General features: G+C 44.5%; 1 protein-coding gene across 1 annotated transcript in view; it reads left to right on the top strand.

Annotated features, from left to right (window-relative positions):
- The first annotated feature begins 3,548 nt into the window (after positions 1–3,548).
- Positions 3,549–13,892, top strand: part of SLC12A4 (solute carrier family 12 member 4) — a 74,332-nt gene continuing 63,988 nt past the window's right edge. The window contains exon 1 of the mRNA XM_039503153.1: positions 3,549–3,690. Coding sequence (XP_039359087.1) covers positions 3,549–3,690 — 142 coding nt within the window. The remainder of the gene's footprint in view (positions 3,691–13,892) is intronic.

Consider the following 13,892-nt stretch of genomic DNA (forward strand, 5'->3'; position numbering starts at 1 on the left):
CTGAGCACTCTTTCTCTGTCTAATGGCAGGAACTAAAAAGTGCAGTATTACAGAACATTTAAATGGTCAATGAGTTCACAGAGAGTCAAATTCTAGACTTAGGGAGTCTTTTTAGCCCTAAATCTAAAATCAGGTTGGATTGAGCCAATAGTGAAAAGTCAACCATATAGTCTGTTCCCTATTCTTTTCTGGTGAATGTATGAATTTTCAAGAATTTTAACCGTTAATTTAACAACAATAAGAGAAGGTCAAATCCTTATAGTTACATAGATAATTTCCCAAAAGAAGTGTGAATGCTTAACTAAGGTGTTAATAAAGAAGCCCAATCATAGAATTTTCAATCTAGACACTATTAAAGGGACACTATCCCTTAAAAATAAAAGTTCTCTAATGCTTAAGTGAAAGATTAGAAAAAAAAATGTTTTCTCTGTTTTGTTTATTTGCTGACAGCACTTTTGGCTAGTCTGTAAAAGCAACAATGAGTTCTGTGGCACCTTAAAGACTAACAGATGTATTGGAGCATGAGCTTCTGTGGGTGAATACCCACTTCGTTAGACGCATGTGATATTTGGCATAGTCTGTTTCCCCAGTATAGTGGGTTACTCAATTCTCCATTTGCTTGTGTGGGTCTTTCAGACTGCAACATGGGAGAGGAAATATAAAAACATGAATGTGAAACCACCAGAAATGACAGAAGGATATAGGGACAGGTCTAGTACCAGAGACTCTTTTTAAGTAATTTAATATACACCTGATTTTAAATCAACAGTGTTTCTTTAATTAGTTCACTGCTGATAATCTGATTGGAATTTGGGATTAGAAACAGAGTTTGGGTACAGAACCACCACTGTTTTCCTGTCAAACACAAATTTAGGGTTGCAAACTCTTACAATTTTATCACCAGTCTTGCAATATTTGGTATTTTCTAAAGCCATGAATCATGCAATTAGGTGAGAATCACAGCTTTCCTTTTTAAAAAAGTTTTTATCTCCAGCTGCAAAAGTTTGAAATACAGGCCCAGAAGGCAAATAAAAAGAATCCACAATTTAAAAACAAAAACAAAAAACCAACTCATTATTTGTAAGCTAACCATGACATTTTGTGGCCTGACTCTTAATTTTTGAACATTGATGTAGGCAATACTGCTGCACTGTTCAGATTCAGCCATATTTACCAGTTCAGCTCTAAAAGTGTTCCTGGTAGAGAATTTGGGGGAAAAAATACTGAGTAACTCCATGTCTGTCCAGCCACACCCTCCCCAGTTATTGCTAATAACCCTCTTGAATTAAGAACCCACCTTCTCCCACCAGTTAAAGTCCTGGGGTGTAGGACCAATGAGATGCTCCCACTGGCCCATAGCACTCTCTGCCTCCCTGGAGCTCAGCAGGGACTGTTTAGCTTCTGCCTCCTCCTGACAGGTTCCATTTGGGGAGGGTTGGGCCAGAGGCATGTTTTATCACTGGTCTGGCCCTAGAGCAAAGCGCCAGGGGGACACAACAGGAGCAGAGTCCGTTCTCCACAGCAAGAAGAGTGCTGTTCCCTAGTTAGACAGAGAAGCTGTGAGACTTGCAAGCAAACTGGTTTAGCTTGCTTGTCTCCTGCTTTCCCCAAACCAGCCCCCTTAGGTTCTAGGACAATTACTCTACTGATCTGAAAAATCAGCCCAATAGAATGGTTCTTCATGTCCTTTTGGTCCAGGAGACTTTAGCAGAGAAGACTAGTTCCCTTCCCTCTCTTTGACTGTCTCAGGTCTAGCTGCAGGAAAAGGAAAAATGCTAAGTGTCTGAGGCGCCTGGCCTGCTGTAGGGCTGCCCCTTCTCCCCATTGGGCTGCCAGGCCGAGGCGTCCGCTGGCTATAACCATACCCCCGGATGCCTTTCCTGCAGGAAACGCAGAGTCTGTAATGCAGCATAGCAAGGAGGTGAACAGATGGTCTTTGACCCTGTCAGTGGGCATTGGGGCAGAGGGGGACTCTGGTAGAGAGGACGATATTGCTGATTTAAGTGCTCCATCTGGCTTTGTTGTGCTTTGCTGGGGTAAAGGGCTTTGCTTTTCTCCTGGCAAAGGGGCCTTTTCCCTTCTCCATCAGTCCTGCCATAGCTGGCCTTTCCCCTGCGCCCCATGACTTTGACTTCTCCTAAGACCTTGTCTCCCCACCTCTGCCCTGAACACCCCTTTTACTGCCCCTTCCCTTCTCCTGCCAAAACCCTGCTCATCTCCCTTAGATCCTTTTCTTTCCACTCTCCCTCCCACTTTAGCATTGCTGAATGGGGTCTCCACTCCCAACCTGGCATGGCTGAGTGGGGTCCCCCAGTCCCTTCCCCTCTCCCTATTGCTGAATGAAAGTCCTCTCTCAATCTCTCTCCACTTAGTGCAATTCCTCTGATGGCCCTTTTGTGGAGTGGAGTCCCCCCCAAAATCCCCAACCCCCTATTACTGAGTGGAGGCCCCCCTCCAAATTCCACTTGTGCTTCCCTCTATTACTGAGCTGAGTCCTGTCCCAAAGTCCACTCCTCTTCCTCTCCCACCCCTCGCAGAGTGGAATCCTCCTAAATCCCCTCCTCCCCTTCACAGCATGGAGCACCCCCAAATCCCCCATTGCAGATTGGAGTCCCCCAAGTCCCCTCCTCTCCGCCATAGAGTGGAATCCCCAGGAGCCTCCCTCGCAGAATGGAGCCCCCCAAATCCCCTTTTCCGCCTCACAGAGGGGAGCCCCCCAAATTCCCTCACCTTCTCAGTCACAGAGTGGAGCCCCCCCACTGCAGAATGGAATCCCCCCAACTCCCCCCTTCCCTGTCCTCGCAGAGGGGAGCCCCCCAAACCTCTTCCCGGTCGCAAAGTGAAGTCCCCCTAAGTCCCCTCCATAGAGGGGAGCCCCCCAAATCCCCTCCCAGTCACAGAAAGGAGTCCCCAAAAGTCCCCCTGCAGAATGGAGCCCCCCAAATCCCCTCCTGGTCGCAGAGTGGAGTCTCTCCAAATCCCCTTCTCCCTCTCCCAGAGGGGAGCCCCCCAAATCTCTCCCCCTCTGGGTCACAGAGGGAGCCCCCCAACCCCCTTCCCGGTCACAGAGGAGCCCCCAAATCCCTCCCCTCCAAGAGGAGAGCACCCCAGTCCCCTTCTCCCCTCGCAGAGGGAGCCCCTAGTCCCCCGCAGAGTGGAGTCCCCCAAATCCCCTTCTCCCCGCAGAGGGAAGCCCCCAAATCCCTCCCCTCCCAGAGGAGAGCACACCCAGTCCCCTTCTCCCCTCGCAGAGGAGTCCCCCAAATCCCCTTCTCCCCCGCAGAGGGCAGCCCCCAAATCCCTCCTCCCGGTCGCAGAGGAGCTCCCCAAATCCCTGTCTCCTCCCCGCAGAGGGGAGCCCCAGCCCAGTCTCCCCCGCAGGGCGGCGCGGCGCGGCGCGGCGGGCTGGGCTGGGTGGGCTGGCGGCGCTGGGCCGCCGAGAGGAAGTGACCGCACGGGGCAGGAATGCGCAGCCGGCGGGGGAGCGCGTCCCGCCCGGCTGGCAGCGATCCGCGGGGAGCCGGAGCGGCGAGCGGGGCCCCGCCGCGATGCCGCACTTCACCGTGGTGCCGGTGGCGGACAAGCAGCGCGGGGACTACGACAGCCTGGAAGGGCTGAGCTGGGTGGACTACAGCGAGCCGGGCGGGGCGCGGGGCCCCGCGGACCCCTACGAGGCCGCCAGCGCCGAGGGTGAGTGCGGCAAAGTTCCCCCAACTTCTTCGCCGGCTGCTCTGCTCCCGCGGGCGGAACCGCCGCGCGGGACGTGGCGCTGGGCTGAGGACTTGCGGGCGGTGCGGGGCGGTGTCTCCCTGGCTCTGGGGCTGGAAAGGGGTCCAGCCCCCCCCGAGCCGCTATGAATGGAGGGACCGCTGTCAGGATGAGCACAATGACACGGGGACAGGCCGTGCCTGCCCCGTGCAGACAGAGGGTGGTGCAGCCTCGGGAGAGAGGCGCTGTGCGTGTGTGTGCAAAGCCCAGCTGCTCGCCAGGAACCATGTCTGGTTCCATCAGCTGACGCTGCACGCTCCAGTTCTCCTTTCCTGCGATTGAGAGAGTGAAACTCCACCCTTAAAAACCCCTACCCCGAACAGCTCACCTCCACTGGCCTGTTCGCAGCTCGTTAAAACCTCTTCTTTAGTTACAGTGAATGGACTACTCCTGGGAGTAAAGTTACTCATTGCTCCAGTGTGGGCAGGATCATTGTCTGCTCTCGTCCAGTGTTCCTGCTGTGCCCAGTATAATAGGACCCTGATTATGCGTTGGGCCTTTTGGCCACTATAGTAATGCAAAATACTTTAGGAAGCTAAGACAACAGTAAAAGAGCCACACGGTAATGGAAATGGTTCACAGACTTGTACATGGGTATTTATTGTTGGTAACTAAAAAGCTACGTGGATGGAATATTTGATTCTGGATTTTCAAATCTTTCCGTACCACTATTGGTAAATCTGTCCGTAACAGTGAGGCTTGCGATGTTATACTACATTGTAAAGATTTACTGGGTGAAAAATCTTGCCTAGGAAGTGAAAAACAAACAAAAAAACCACAGTGACTAACTATTTTAGCCTTTTGTAGCCTAAGCATGCAATAAAAAAAACAATGAGGAGTCTGGTGGCACTTTAAAGACTAACAGATTTATTTGGGCATAAACTTTCGTGGGAAACCCCCCCACTTCTTCAGATGCATGGAGTCAATGCAATGTTAGTACAGTATGTGAAAATCAATTTAGAGGTCACAGTTTTGTTTTTAAAATGACAGGTGGTGGAACTTATTTTTGTTCCGTTTTCTTAGAGATGACCTGATGCAATTGTATAATGGGCTATTATCTAGAAGTGGTTTTTAAAATTAAATAATATGCTGTGGCTGGCCACTAAATAGTAGTTATAGCTAGCCTGTCTGTGTTGCACTGACATTCAGCGAGAGACAAGAAATATTTTTAGTTACAATGGTTTTTCTCTGACGCAGAAAGCCGGTATTCCCCTACAATTAAAAACTAACCCGTCCTTCGCTCCTGGCCCCATTCCCTCCCCCTCAAAACAACTTTTGCTCTCAATCACTTGTTGATAGTTTTCGTCTTGAAATTTAAGTTGCTTAATGAGGGAGATTGTAGAATTTATGGCCTAATCCTGCACATGGAAGGATTTTTCATGATTTGTGATGAGTGTTAAAAGCTGACATGAGTAAATATTTAAGTGCTCTCAACTAAATAAACTCACGATAGACACTGTAGCTAAATAGTCTAATCTCACGTTACTGTTAGCTTTTCCTACTGTGCTTGTGTACTCTCATTCCTTTGGTCTGCAGGTCTGACAGCTATTCTTTAATGTAAAATCAGTGCTTAAATAATGTAGCAAATACTCTGTGCATTGTCTCTGGGCTACTTTTACAGCTGCTTCTGTTAGGCACAACTGCGTCTCATTAGCAGTTAATTTATTTAAAGAAGGCAATCTGTTTGGAGGGGGGGGGGGGCTACCTAGGGTGACCAGATGTCCTGATTTTATAGGGACAGTCCTGATTTCTGGATCTTTTTCCTATATAGGATCCTATTCCCCCCACTCCTGTCCCAATTTTTCACATTTGCTGTGTGGTCACCCTAGGCCTATCCTGGGGCTGATGGTGGGGAAATAATATTTTAATTAGACCACTGTTCAACTGGTTGCTGATGTCACTGTTTAGCCTTTCTGGATGTTTCACTGTGACTTTTAAAATGAAATGGAATTTAAAAGACTCAAGGTGGGTGACGAAAGTGGCTACAACAACACTGCAAGCAACAATGGAATTTTAGACAGGCAAAACAAATAATAATCTAGCTCTATAAGTGATCAAAACAGGGAGGCTCCAGATGCAAGTGACAACTGCATTCCAATATGCCAGACCAGGGTGTGTTGTAATACCTGTGCACACTTCTGAGATGCTTCATTAATGTGCCATTGTAAAATGCCTTCAGGAGTAAAAATCCTTTCACAAGCATAGCAGAGGGATCTCAGTTCAAAAGCTTGCCATGGTCTAGGAAGACCAAGCATGATTCTAGGTTTTTTAGTACTTTCTAAAATGAGTTATAAAGTGCACATGCTGGTGGAGTTCAAGCTGTTCAGAACTGGATTTATCAGGCATCCAAGGTCTTTTGAGAGGCAATTTCCAAATACTAATCTTGGACCACTGAAAGAACCCTCCCAATCCCACTCTCAGTCCAAGACCAGCACATACTTAAAGACTTCAAATACAATGTCCAACAGAACTATTCCAGTGAAAGCAACAATGGTATGGTAATGTGTGCTTACTTTCACACACCCACTGATATCCCATTCCTCACCATAGAAGAGAGTTTCTCGGCTTCAAAAAAATGTCTTTATTCATACACATCCTTCTTCTCTGCCATATAATCTACAGTCTCTTGTGAAAACATGCTAGATTTTCTGCTTCTGCATTGGGATTTTTTGAAAAAAAAATTGGATTTTTTTTATTTAAATAGGGTTTTTTCCTCAAAAAGCATTTTTATCAAAAAATCCGATCTAAAGACAGTTTTAATTAAGATACATTATAGCTCAAAGATTTTATCATGGAATAGGGATTATAAATTCTAATTCTATAGTATGAGACAATATATTCATGTAATGTTTAAGAAAAATTTTGTAAATGAGTTCCAATAGTTCATGGATTAGGGACCCAATTTTATCGGGTTCCAGGGGCTTCTGTATAGATTATTTAGGTTATTATTTGTATCTACCCAATGGGGCTCAGTCTAAAAGATACCATCAGAGATGCTTAGTTTTGCAGTTCTCAAACTGTGGATTTGTGTCTCCAGAGGTAACATGCTTGTTAACAGCAAAAATGTTTTTAAATAAGTAATATATAGAGGTGAGAAATAACAGACCTCAACCCTATTGTCCCTTTGCAAATTCGTGTACACAGAGTCAATCCCTTACCTCTCTCTAAAAGTGTGAAGTTTCAAAAAGTTCAATGAATAGAAGATTGTTGGGGGTGGAATAGATCTGGACAAGGATAAGAAGTCTGGAGATAAATGGCAGCAGGCCATAAAAGAGACCCAGTTTGGGAATAAGAAATATATGTTTGATGATGATGTTTTAAAGAAAGTCACACCAGTGAACTGGTGTAATTCACTTAAGCACTTGGATTCAGAGAAGTGATAATCTCACTTTTAACAGGAGTAGCTTCTTCAGTTGGTGTAGAAAGAATATCTTCTTCTTTTGGACTAATTCATTCCAAATTGAGAAATCGCTTGGGACCTGAAAAAGCAGGAAAGCTTGTTTTTCTTTTCCAGACTATGAAGAAACAGGAAAATGAAGGTGAAGATGACTGAGTTAGCTGCAGAAGCCAATATTTTAAGTTTCTCATGTTGACCTGGCTGACATAGTCGGTTTAATTATATTTTTTTTAAATATTTCATGTAACTATTTTAGTTAAAAACAATTTTAACAAAGCAAACCTGATTTTAAAAATCTTCAGTGTTTAGCTAAATTCAAAAATTCATATGCTTGTTTTGTTAAAATATATGTTTGCTGTTGAAGAAAAAAAATCCAGAATACATAACATTGTTGTTTCAGTTAAATAAAACAATTTAAATATCTCTCTGGTGATGTTCTCCTCCTAATACAGCATGGCAAGAAAATCCTCCAAATATTAATGATAGTTCACCTCCCAATGACTTCATAAATATCTGCTTCAATTGCCTTTGGTAAATGAAATAACCAAACAATCATTCATTTTCTGATATAGCTGTAAAACTAATCTGAAAAGTTTTCAAAATAAATCACTTTAAAAACATATAGTGTGTACCTTCTAAAAATGAAACCTACGTCTGTCTCTGAATTGTGAAGACTATGTATTAAGGTTATAACAACCAACAAGAATGCGCTTTTATGTAGAAAACCATGATTAAATCGAGTCTTCCTGACTAGTGATTTAAATCAAATCCACCCTGATCCAAGTGAAGACTAGGCTTTTTGTAATGTTAGCATGAATTAGTCTTTACTTCAACCAGCTACGGGGGAGTGGAGCCTAGTGTGTACCTTCTCCACATGATGGAACCATTGATCACTTCCTGCCCCTATGTTGGGGCTGAGTAGGAATGACCACTGGGACTACTAGGAGTTACTGCTCCATGTGGGTAGAGAAGGGAAGAGAGTCCAGGCTTTTGGTTGTGTCCATCTTCCTCCACTTAGCCACTGCTGAAGTCCTGAAAGCAATTTCATTTCTCATTTAAAAAAAAACAAAACCAGCTGCCTGTCCTGCATATTGGCAGGCTGACACGTCATAGCCCTGAGTATGCTGTTTTTTAGACTATTACACAAAAATGTGCCTGAAGGGCAACAGCTGACTTATGTATACTCTGAAGCTGACAAATGTCCGGTGAAGGTTCTGTGTTAATGTGTGTTGTGCTTCAGCAATATTTTTTGTTTTGTTTTTAGCTGTAACGTTTTCCATTTCTGTATCCCCCTTACAGTATTTATATGGGCTGGGTCACATCAGCAGGGCATGGGCATCAAGATGATGAACGGCCTTGCTACTTCTACTGACATGTTAGCTCCTTTCCTCAGGACCCACAGCTTGGAGGCTTGAGGAAGGGGGAAAGGCTTCACTTCCCATCTCCCAGTGATCTCCAACCTTGTAGTTAGGGCCTGGGAAGTAAACTACTGTTTTCGGAGCCCAGCAAAGGGAAACTCCAGGTCTGGGGAGAAGTCACCTGACTCTTTTTTGTTTCTGCTGGGTTCCATCCTTTTGTGATTGCACAGAGGAGACAACTCCCTTTGTCTCTTCTCTGCTTCCAGGTGCCTCCCTCCAGCTTAATGTAGAGGTGTAGGGGAGCGTCCAATGGATGGGGAGTACCAAGTAATAAGGCACATGCTGGGTGAAGGAGGCTCCCGTGAAAGGCCGGCAGTTCCAGCAGGAAACCTGTGAAAGGGAGCCGATTGGAACCGAGGGCAGGAATGGGCCTGCAGGGAATGTTCCAGGGTGTTCCGCGGCAGTTGTGAGTATGGATTGTGAGTAGGTCACTGACAGTTGATGGGAGCCGCGATGTCAGATAGGATGTTATATTTTTGTGTAATTGGAATGGGTCACTTTACAATTTTAGTTGGTGATTCTCCCCAAAGTGCATGTGGTGTTAAATGGGCACTCCATGAATACGTGCAGGGGTTGTCTGGCAATAAGTGTGTTGGCATATTGTCCATTTCCTCCATGTGGCCCAGTGGAATGATCCCTGCCGCCAGGGCTACAGTGGTGAAACTAAGTACAGTTATTTTTGTGAACCTCTTGCTTTGGCAGCTTGCTAGTAAGAGCTATATTTAAATGCTGCTCCAGGTAGCTCAGTTTGACTGATCACATGGATGGCCTAAAATGACAAGTTATGATATGACTTTATCATGGTAATGCTGACTCTCAACTGTAGTAAGGTTGAAATAATGGGGAAAAACCACTGGGTTTGATTTTCAGAATGTTCCTTAAACACCTGTCTCATGCTATAATACAGCTGTGTGACTTTTGTGATTCTGGGGGAACTTAATTTGATCCCTCCCCTCCCTCAGTCCCTGTCTGTTTGCTTCATGGGTTTTTTGCTTTTGAATGTTTTATTTTGTTTTGTATGGGATACGTTGCCATCTTATGGCAATATAGCATTTCAACATTACAATTTCTTGTCAACACTAGTTATAAGCAAATAAAGTGCAACACAAGTAACGCATTTTAACAAAAATATTTAACATGATTATTTAATCCTATCAGTTGGTTAAATTGCTCACTTGTAAATAAAACAAATCCCTCTCATTCTTTATGACTAACCATGACACCTTCCTTCATTTGGAGGAGGGATGTAAGTGTGTGAGCCCTGCTTTGTGTATCAGCTGCTGTAAGAACGCACACCCGGCGTCCCTCCAACATTTGTGATAATGCTGGTGACTTGGTAGGGTGCTCATTTAAAAAGGGGCAAAGAAATGGTTTGAAAGATGATAAAACTTCTATCTTAAAGCCAGGGCCGGCTCCAGGCACCAGCGCAGCAAGCAGGTGCTTGGGGCGGCCAAAGGAAAGGGGCGGCACGTCCGGCTCTTTGGCAGCAATTCGGCGGCGGGTCCCTCAGTCCCTCTTGGAGGGAAGGACCTGCTGCTGAATTGCTGCCGAAGAATGAAGTGGCGGCGGTAGAGCTGCCACCAAAGTGCCCCCAATCACAGCTTTTTAAAAAAAAATTTTCCCGCTGTTTGGGGCGGCAAAAACGCTGGAGCTGTCCCTGCTTAAAGCTGGTATTTCATAAAGATTGTTACTCTTCCCAGTCCTCAGAATGCTGAGGTCACCTCCATGATGTGCTTGACTTCTGCCAGGACAAGTCTGACAATCTCAGATATGTGCCCTGTGGGAAGCTGTTTATCTTTCGGTGTCGCTGACCTAGTTTGGGCAGTGGCCACCTCTGGTTTTGCCAATGCACTTTCATGCTTATTTGCCAGTTGTATTACAGCTTTTGTTGATTCCATGGAACTCAGTGAAACAGTGCTCTAGCCACCATGGACCCTCTCCTCCACAGATGGCAGGCTAGTAGTATGCTTACAAGTTGTATTGATGTGTGGAGTTGTTGGATTTTTTGTAGTAATAGGTTATGGTGGCCTGATACAATACAATACAATACAAATAACTTAGTTGCAAGCTGTTTTTTTTTAAGGAGAGTGAAATGATGATACCAAGACCATATATTTTCACTTTAATCTTTTCCCCAAATAGGTATTTTTAAAATATCTGATGACAATATTTGCTTTTAAATATAGGTTAAATTATTGAAGTAACAGCTCTTAAAACTTGGGACACAATTCATGTAAAATGTGTATGAAAATTCTTATAGTGTATGTAGCATTTTTTTCATTCCAAAAGATTCCAAAGTACTTGACACTTTGGCAAAGTGTGGAGACAGGACGAAAATTGGCCTTTTTAATGAAATTAGACATCTTAACTAGTGTGTACCCACAGAATCTTTCCTTTGTACATATATAAAAGTGCATTACTGAAATTCAGATGTTTCAGGGGCTGAGGGTAGCAGCCATATGGATAAACAGAACCCAACCTCCTATACAAATGTGGTTTTTGTCTAGATAAAGAGACAAACCTATTTTTACACACTTACTCTTGTCATTCTTCATGTTACTTGAAAAATGTCGACTGAAGCCAAGCAAGAGGGCGTTGGGGAAGATTCTAGGAAGCAGCTCTACAGGGAAGCAGAGTGAAATAACTTTGGAATGTGGAGCGCAGTGTTACTTCCAATAATGGTTGAACTGACTCCTATGTGATTTCTTTACCCCTGTCGAGTGATAAATTACCTGCTTTTCAAAGATAAAGTGCTGAATAGCTCTGCCAGGGAAGTCACTTCAACCCACTTTCTTGGTGTCTCCATTTGTTAAGTGGGGATAATGATGCCATGTAAGCAGCGGCGGCTCCAGACACCAGCGCTCCGAGTGCGTGCCTGGGGTGGCAAGCCACGGGGGGCGGCCTGCTGGTCCCTGCGAGGGCGGCAGCCAGGCAGCCTTTGGTGGCATGCCTGCGGGAGGTCTGCTGGTCTTGCGGATTCGGCGGCAATTCGGTGGTGGGTATGCTGAAGCCGCGGGACTGGCGGACCTCCTGCAGGCATGCTGCCGAATCTGCAGGACCGGGGACCTCCCGCAAGCATGCCACCAAAGGTAGCCTGCCAGCTGTGCTTGGGGCGGCAAAAAAGCTAGAGCCACCCCGAATGTAAGTGCTTTAAAAGCCTTAGATGACAAATATAATGTGAGTTCTTCATAATGTTTATTACCCTTGGATCAAGGAAGTTGAGATATTTCCAACCTGATGCTTTGATCTGACTCACCCCCTTCAGCTACAAATACAATATGAATGCGATGCAGAGCCACGCTGTGCTTAGGTGCCAGAGTGATAAATACCGTAGAACCACCTTGTAAACATCCATCTAGGATATAAAATAGCCTGTAATGGAAACTGAGAGTCCAAGACTAGATTGTATGAGATTGAGGTAAAAATCTCTCCCCTTTTTATGAAGTCAAGTGAGTGGTCCGGTTATGGGCAGCTGACAGTTACTATAGCAATGGTACCAGGGGCCAAACTCAGGATGCAGCCTTCAGCATTCAGGTGCATAGGTCTGCAGACTTAGTGTGCTGATGAAGATAGAATTGTGATATGTGGACAATGGAAAGAGTGGAGAAGGGCTTCAGGACTTACCCCAAAACTGAACACGACTGAATATGGTAGAGGAGAAGGCGTATTCATTCTTCTTGTGGTTTGGACAATCTGAAAGCAAAGGTGCTGCCTTGAGATTCTCATGGGCATCCCATTTAGTGTTGCCCCAGGAGACGTGTCAGGTTTCTGAAGCTTTTCAGCAGTCTGCACTTTGTCATGCTTACTGTATATGAATAGCTGCTTGCTTTAAAAAACCATGCTCCCGGATAGCCTGTTTTATACGCCTCTCACGTACGGCTTCTGATTTCTGTGGCGCAGTAGCTGAGGTAGCTGCAGCAGTGGTGCACTGAAGGACTCCCATTGCCGGCTGCCAGCGGATTCCTTAGCTAAATTTAGAAGAAGCTGCATCTTTTTCTGGGTTCTCTGGAATTTAAGTAATTGGGAAGTGTTTAGGAAAGATGGTTCTGATGCATCAATATTAGCTAAAAACAAGCCTCTGATATATCTGTTGGGATGTGTGCGGTGTAAAACACAAACTCCACTGCTCAGTGTTTGTAACTGATTAGAAAGCTTAGCAAGGATATGCAGAGAAATGGATTTTCTTGTTGATTTTTATCCACAAATGATGACTTTCAGTGATTTGCTGACTAATGAATGTTTCAAACAAGAGAGGTCAGACTCAGAGGGGTTCTTTACATGCTGAAGCAGTACCAGTATAAGTGGTACTGGTAAGTACTGGTAAGTACCAGTGCACTTCATTAAAAGTAAATAGTAGCATCCTTTCTCCTTTTCCCCACTCCAACAAGTAAGTTTCATGATTACGGTTTTATTGATCTTTTAAAACTTGGCGTTTGCAGTGAAGCCCCATGCTAAGTGGAGATTAAGACACTTTGCAGCTCTATTGGCCAGCAAATGCAGCCAGGCATAAACACCATTCACTCAAGTTTAAAAAAAAACCAAACCCTACTGCTCATTATTTTCTTTTTTAGTGTGTGTAACGGAATGGGGGACACTCAGTGCCACAGAGAGATAAGAACAGTTTGTGGTAAGTTCTTTTTAAATATAAAACTCCAGGAACAAGCTAAAAACGTAAATTTATCTTGACAAAGTTGTTCAAGACAGCTTTCCCAAATTTAATAAGCAGATTTTTTATTGTAATGCAGTAAAGCAAATACCACCGGTTCTGTTAGTGCAACAGACTGCTTTGATGAATGGGTTTGTTTTTGTATTTCTGTTTGATTTGGCTGGCAACATCTTTATTTCTTAATTGTTCCTCTTTAATAGTGAGCCGAATGTGAATAATGATGGACAAAATTAGTTTATTCTCTGTCTTCCTTATGACAGACAAGTGAAAGCTACCAAGTGCTATTGTTGTATTATAGTTTTTCCCTCTTGATATTCCTCAGGAAACATGTATTTTGCCATGTATGTAGAGAGCTGTGTACATTAGTTCTGCCAGCTGTGGTAGACATGATTTGAGTGTTTATGGCATATTAAGAGAGACAGGATGGGTGAAGTAATATCTTCTATCAGACCAACTTCTGTGGGTGGCAGCATCAAGCTTTTGAGCTACACAGAGCTCTTCTTTAGGTGTGCTTATGGCATAGGCAGTCAAGTAAACTCTTCCAGAACGAATGCTTTTGAAGCAGGCAGCAAAACAGAATGCTGTATGTGAGTATTCTAAGTCTTGTAACTAAATCAGGTTCTTAATTTGTGAATGTCTTTTC

Source organism: Mauremys reevesii, linkage group 16, assembly GCF_016161935.1.
Source record: "Mauremys reevesii isolate NIE-2019 linkage group 16, ASM1616193v1, whole genome shotgun sequence".
Taxonomy (NCBI): domain Eukaryota; kingdom Metazoa; phylum Chordata; order Testudines; family Geoemydidae; genus Mauremys; species Mauremys reevesii.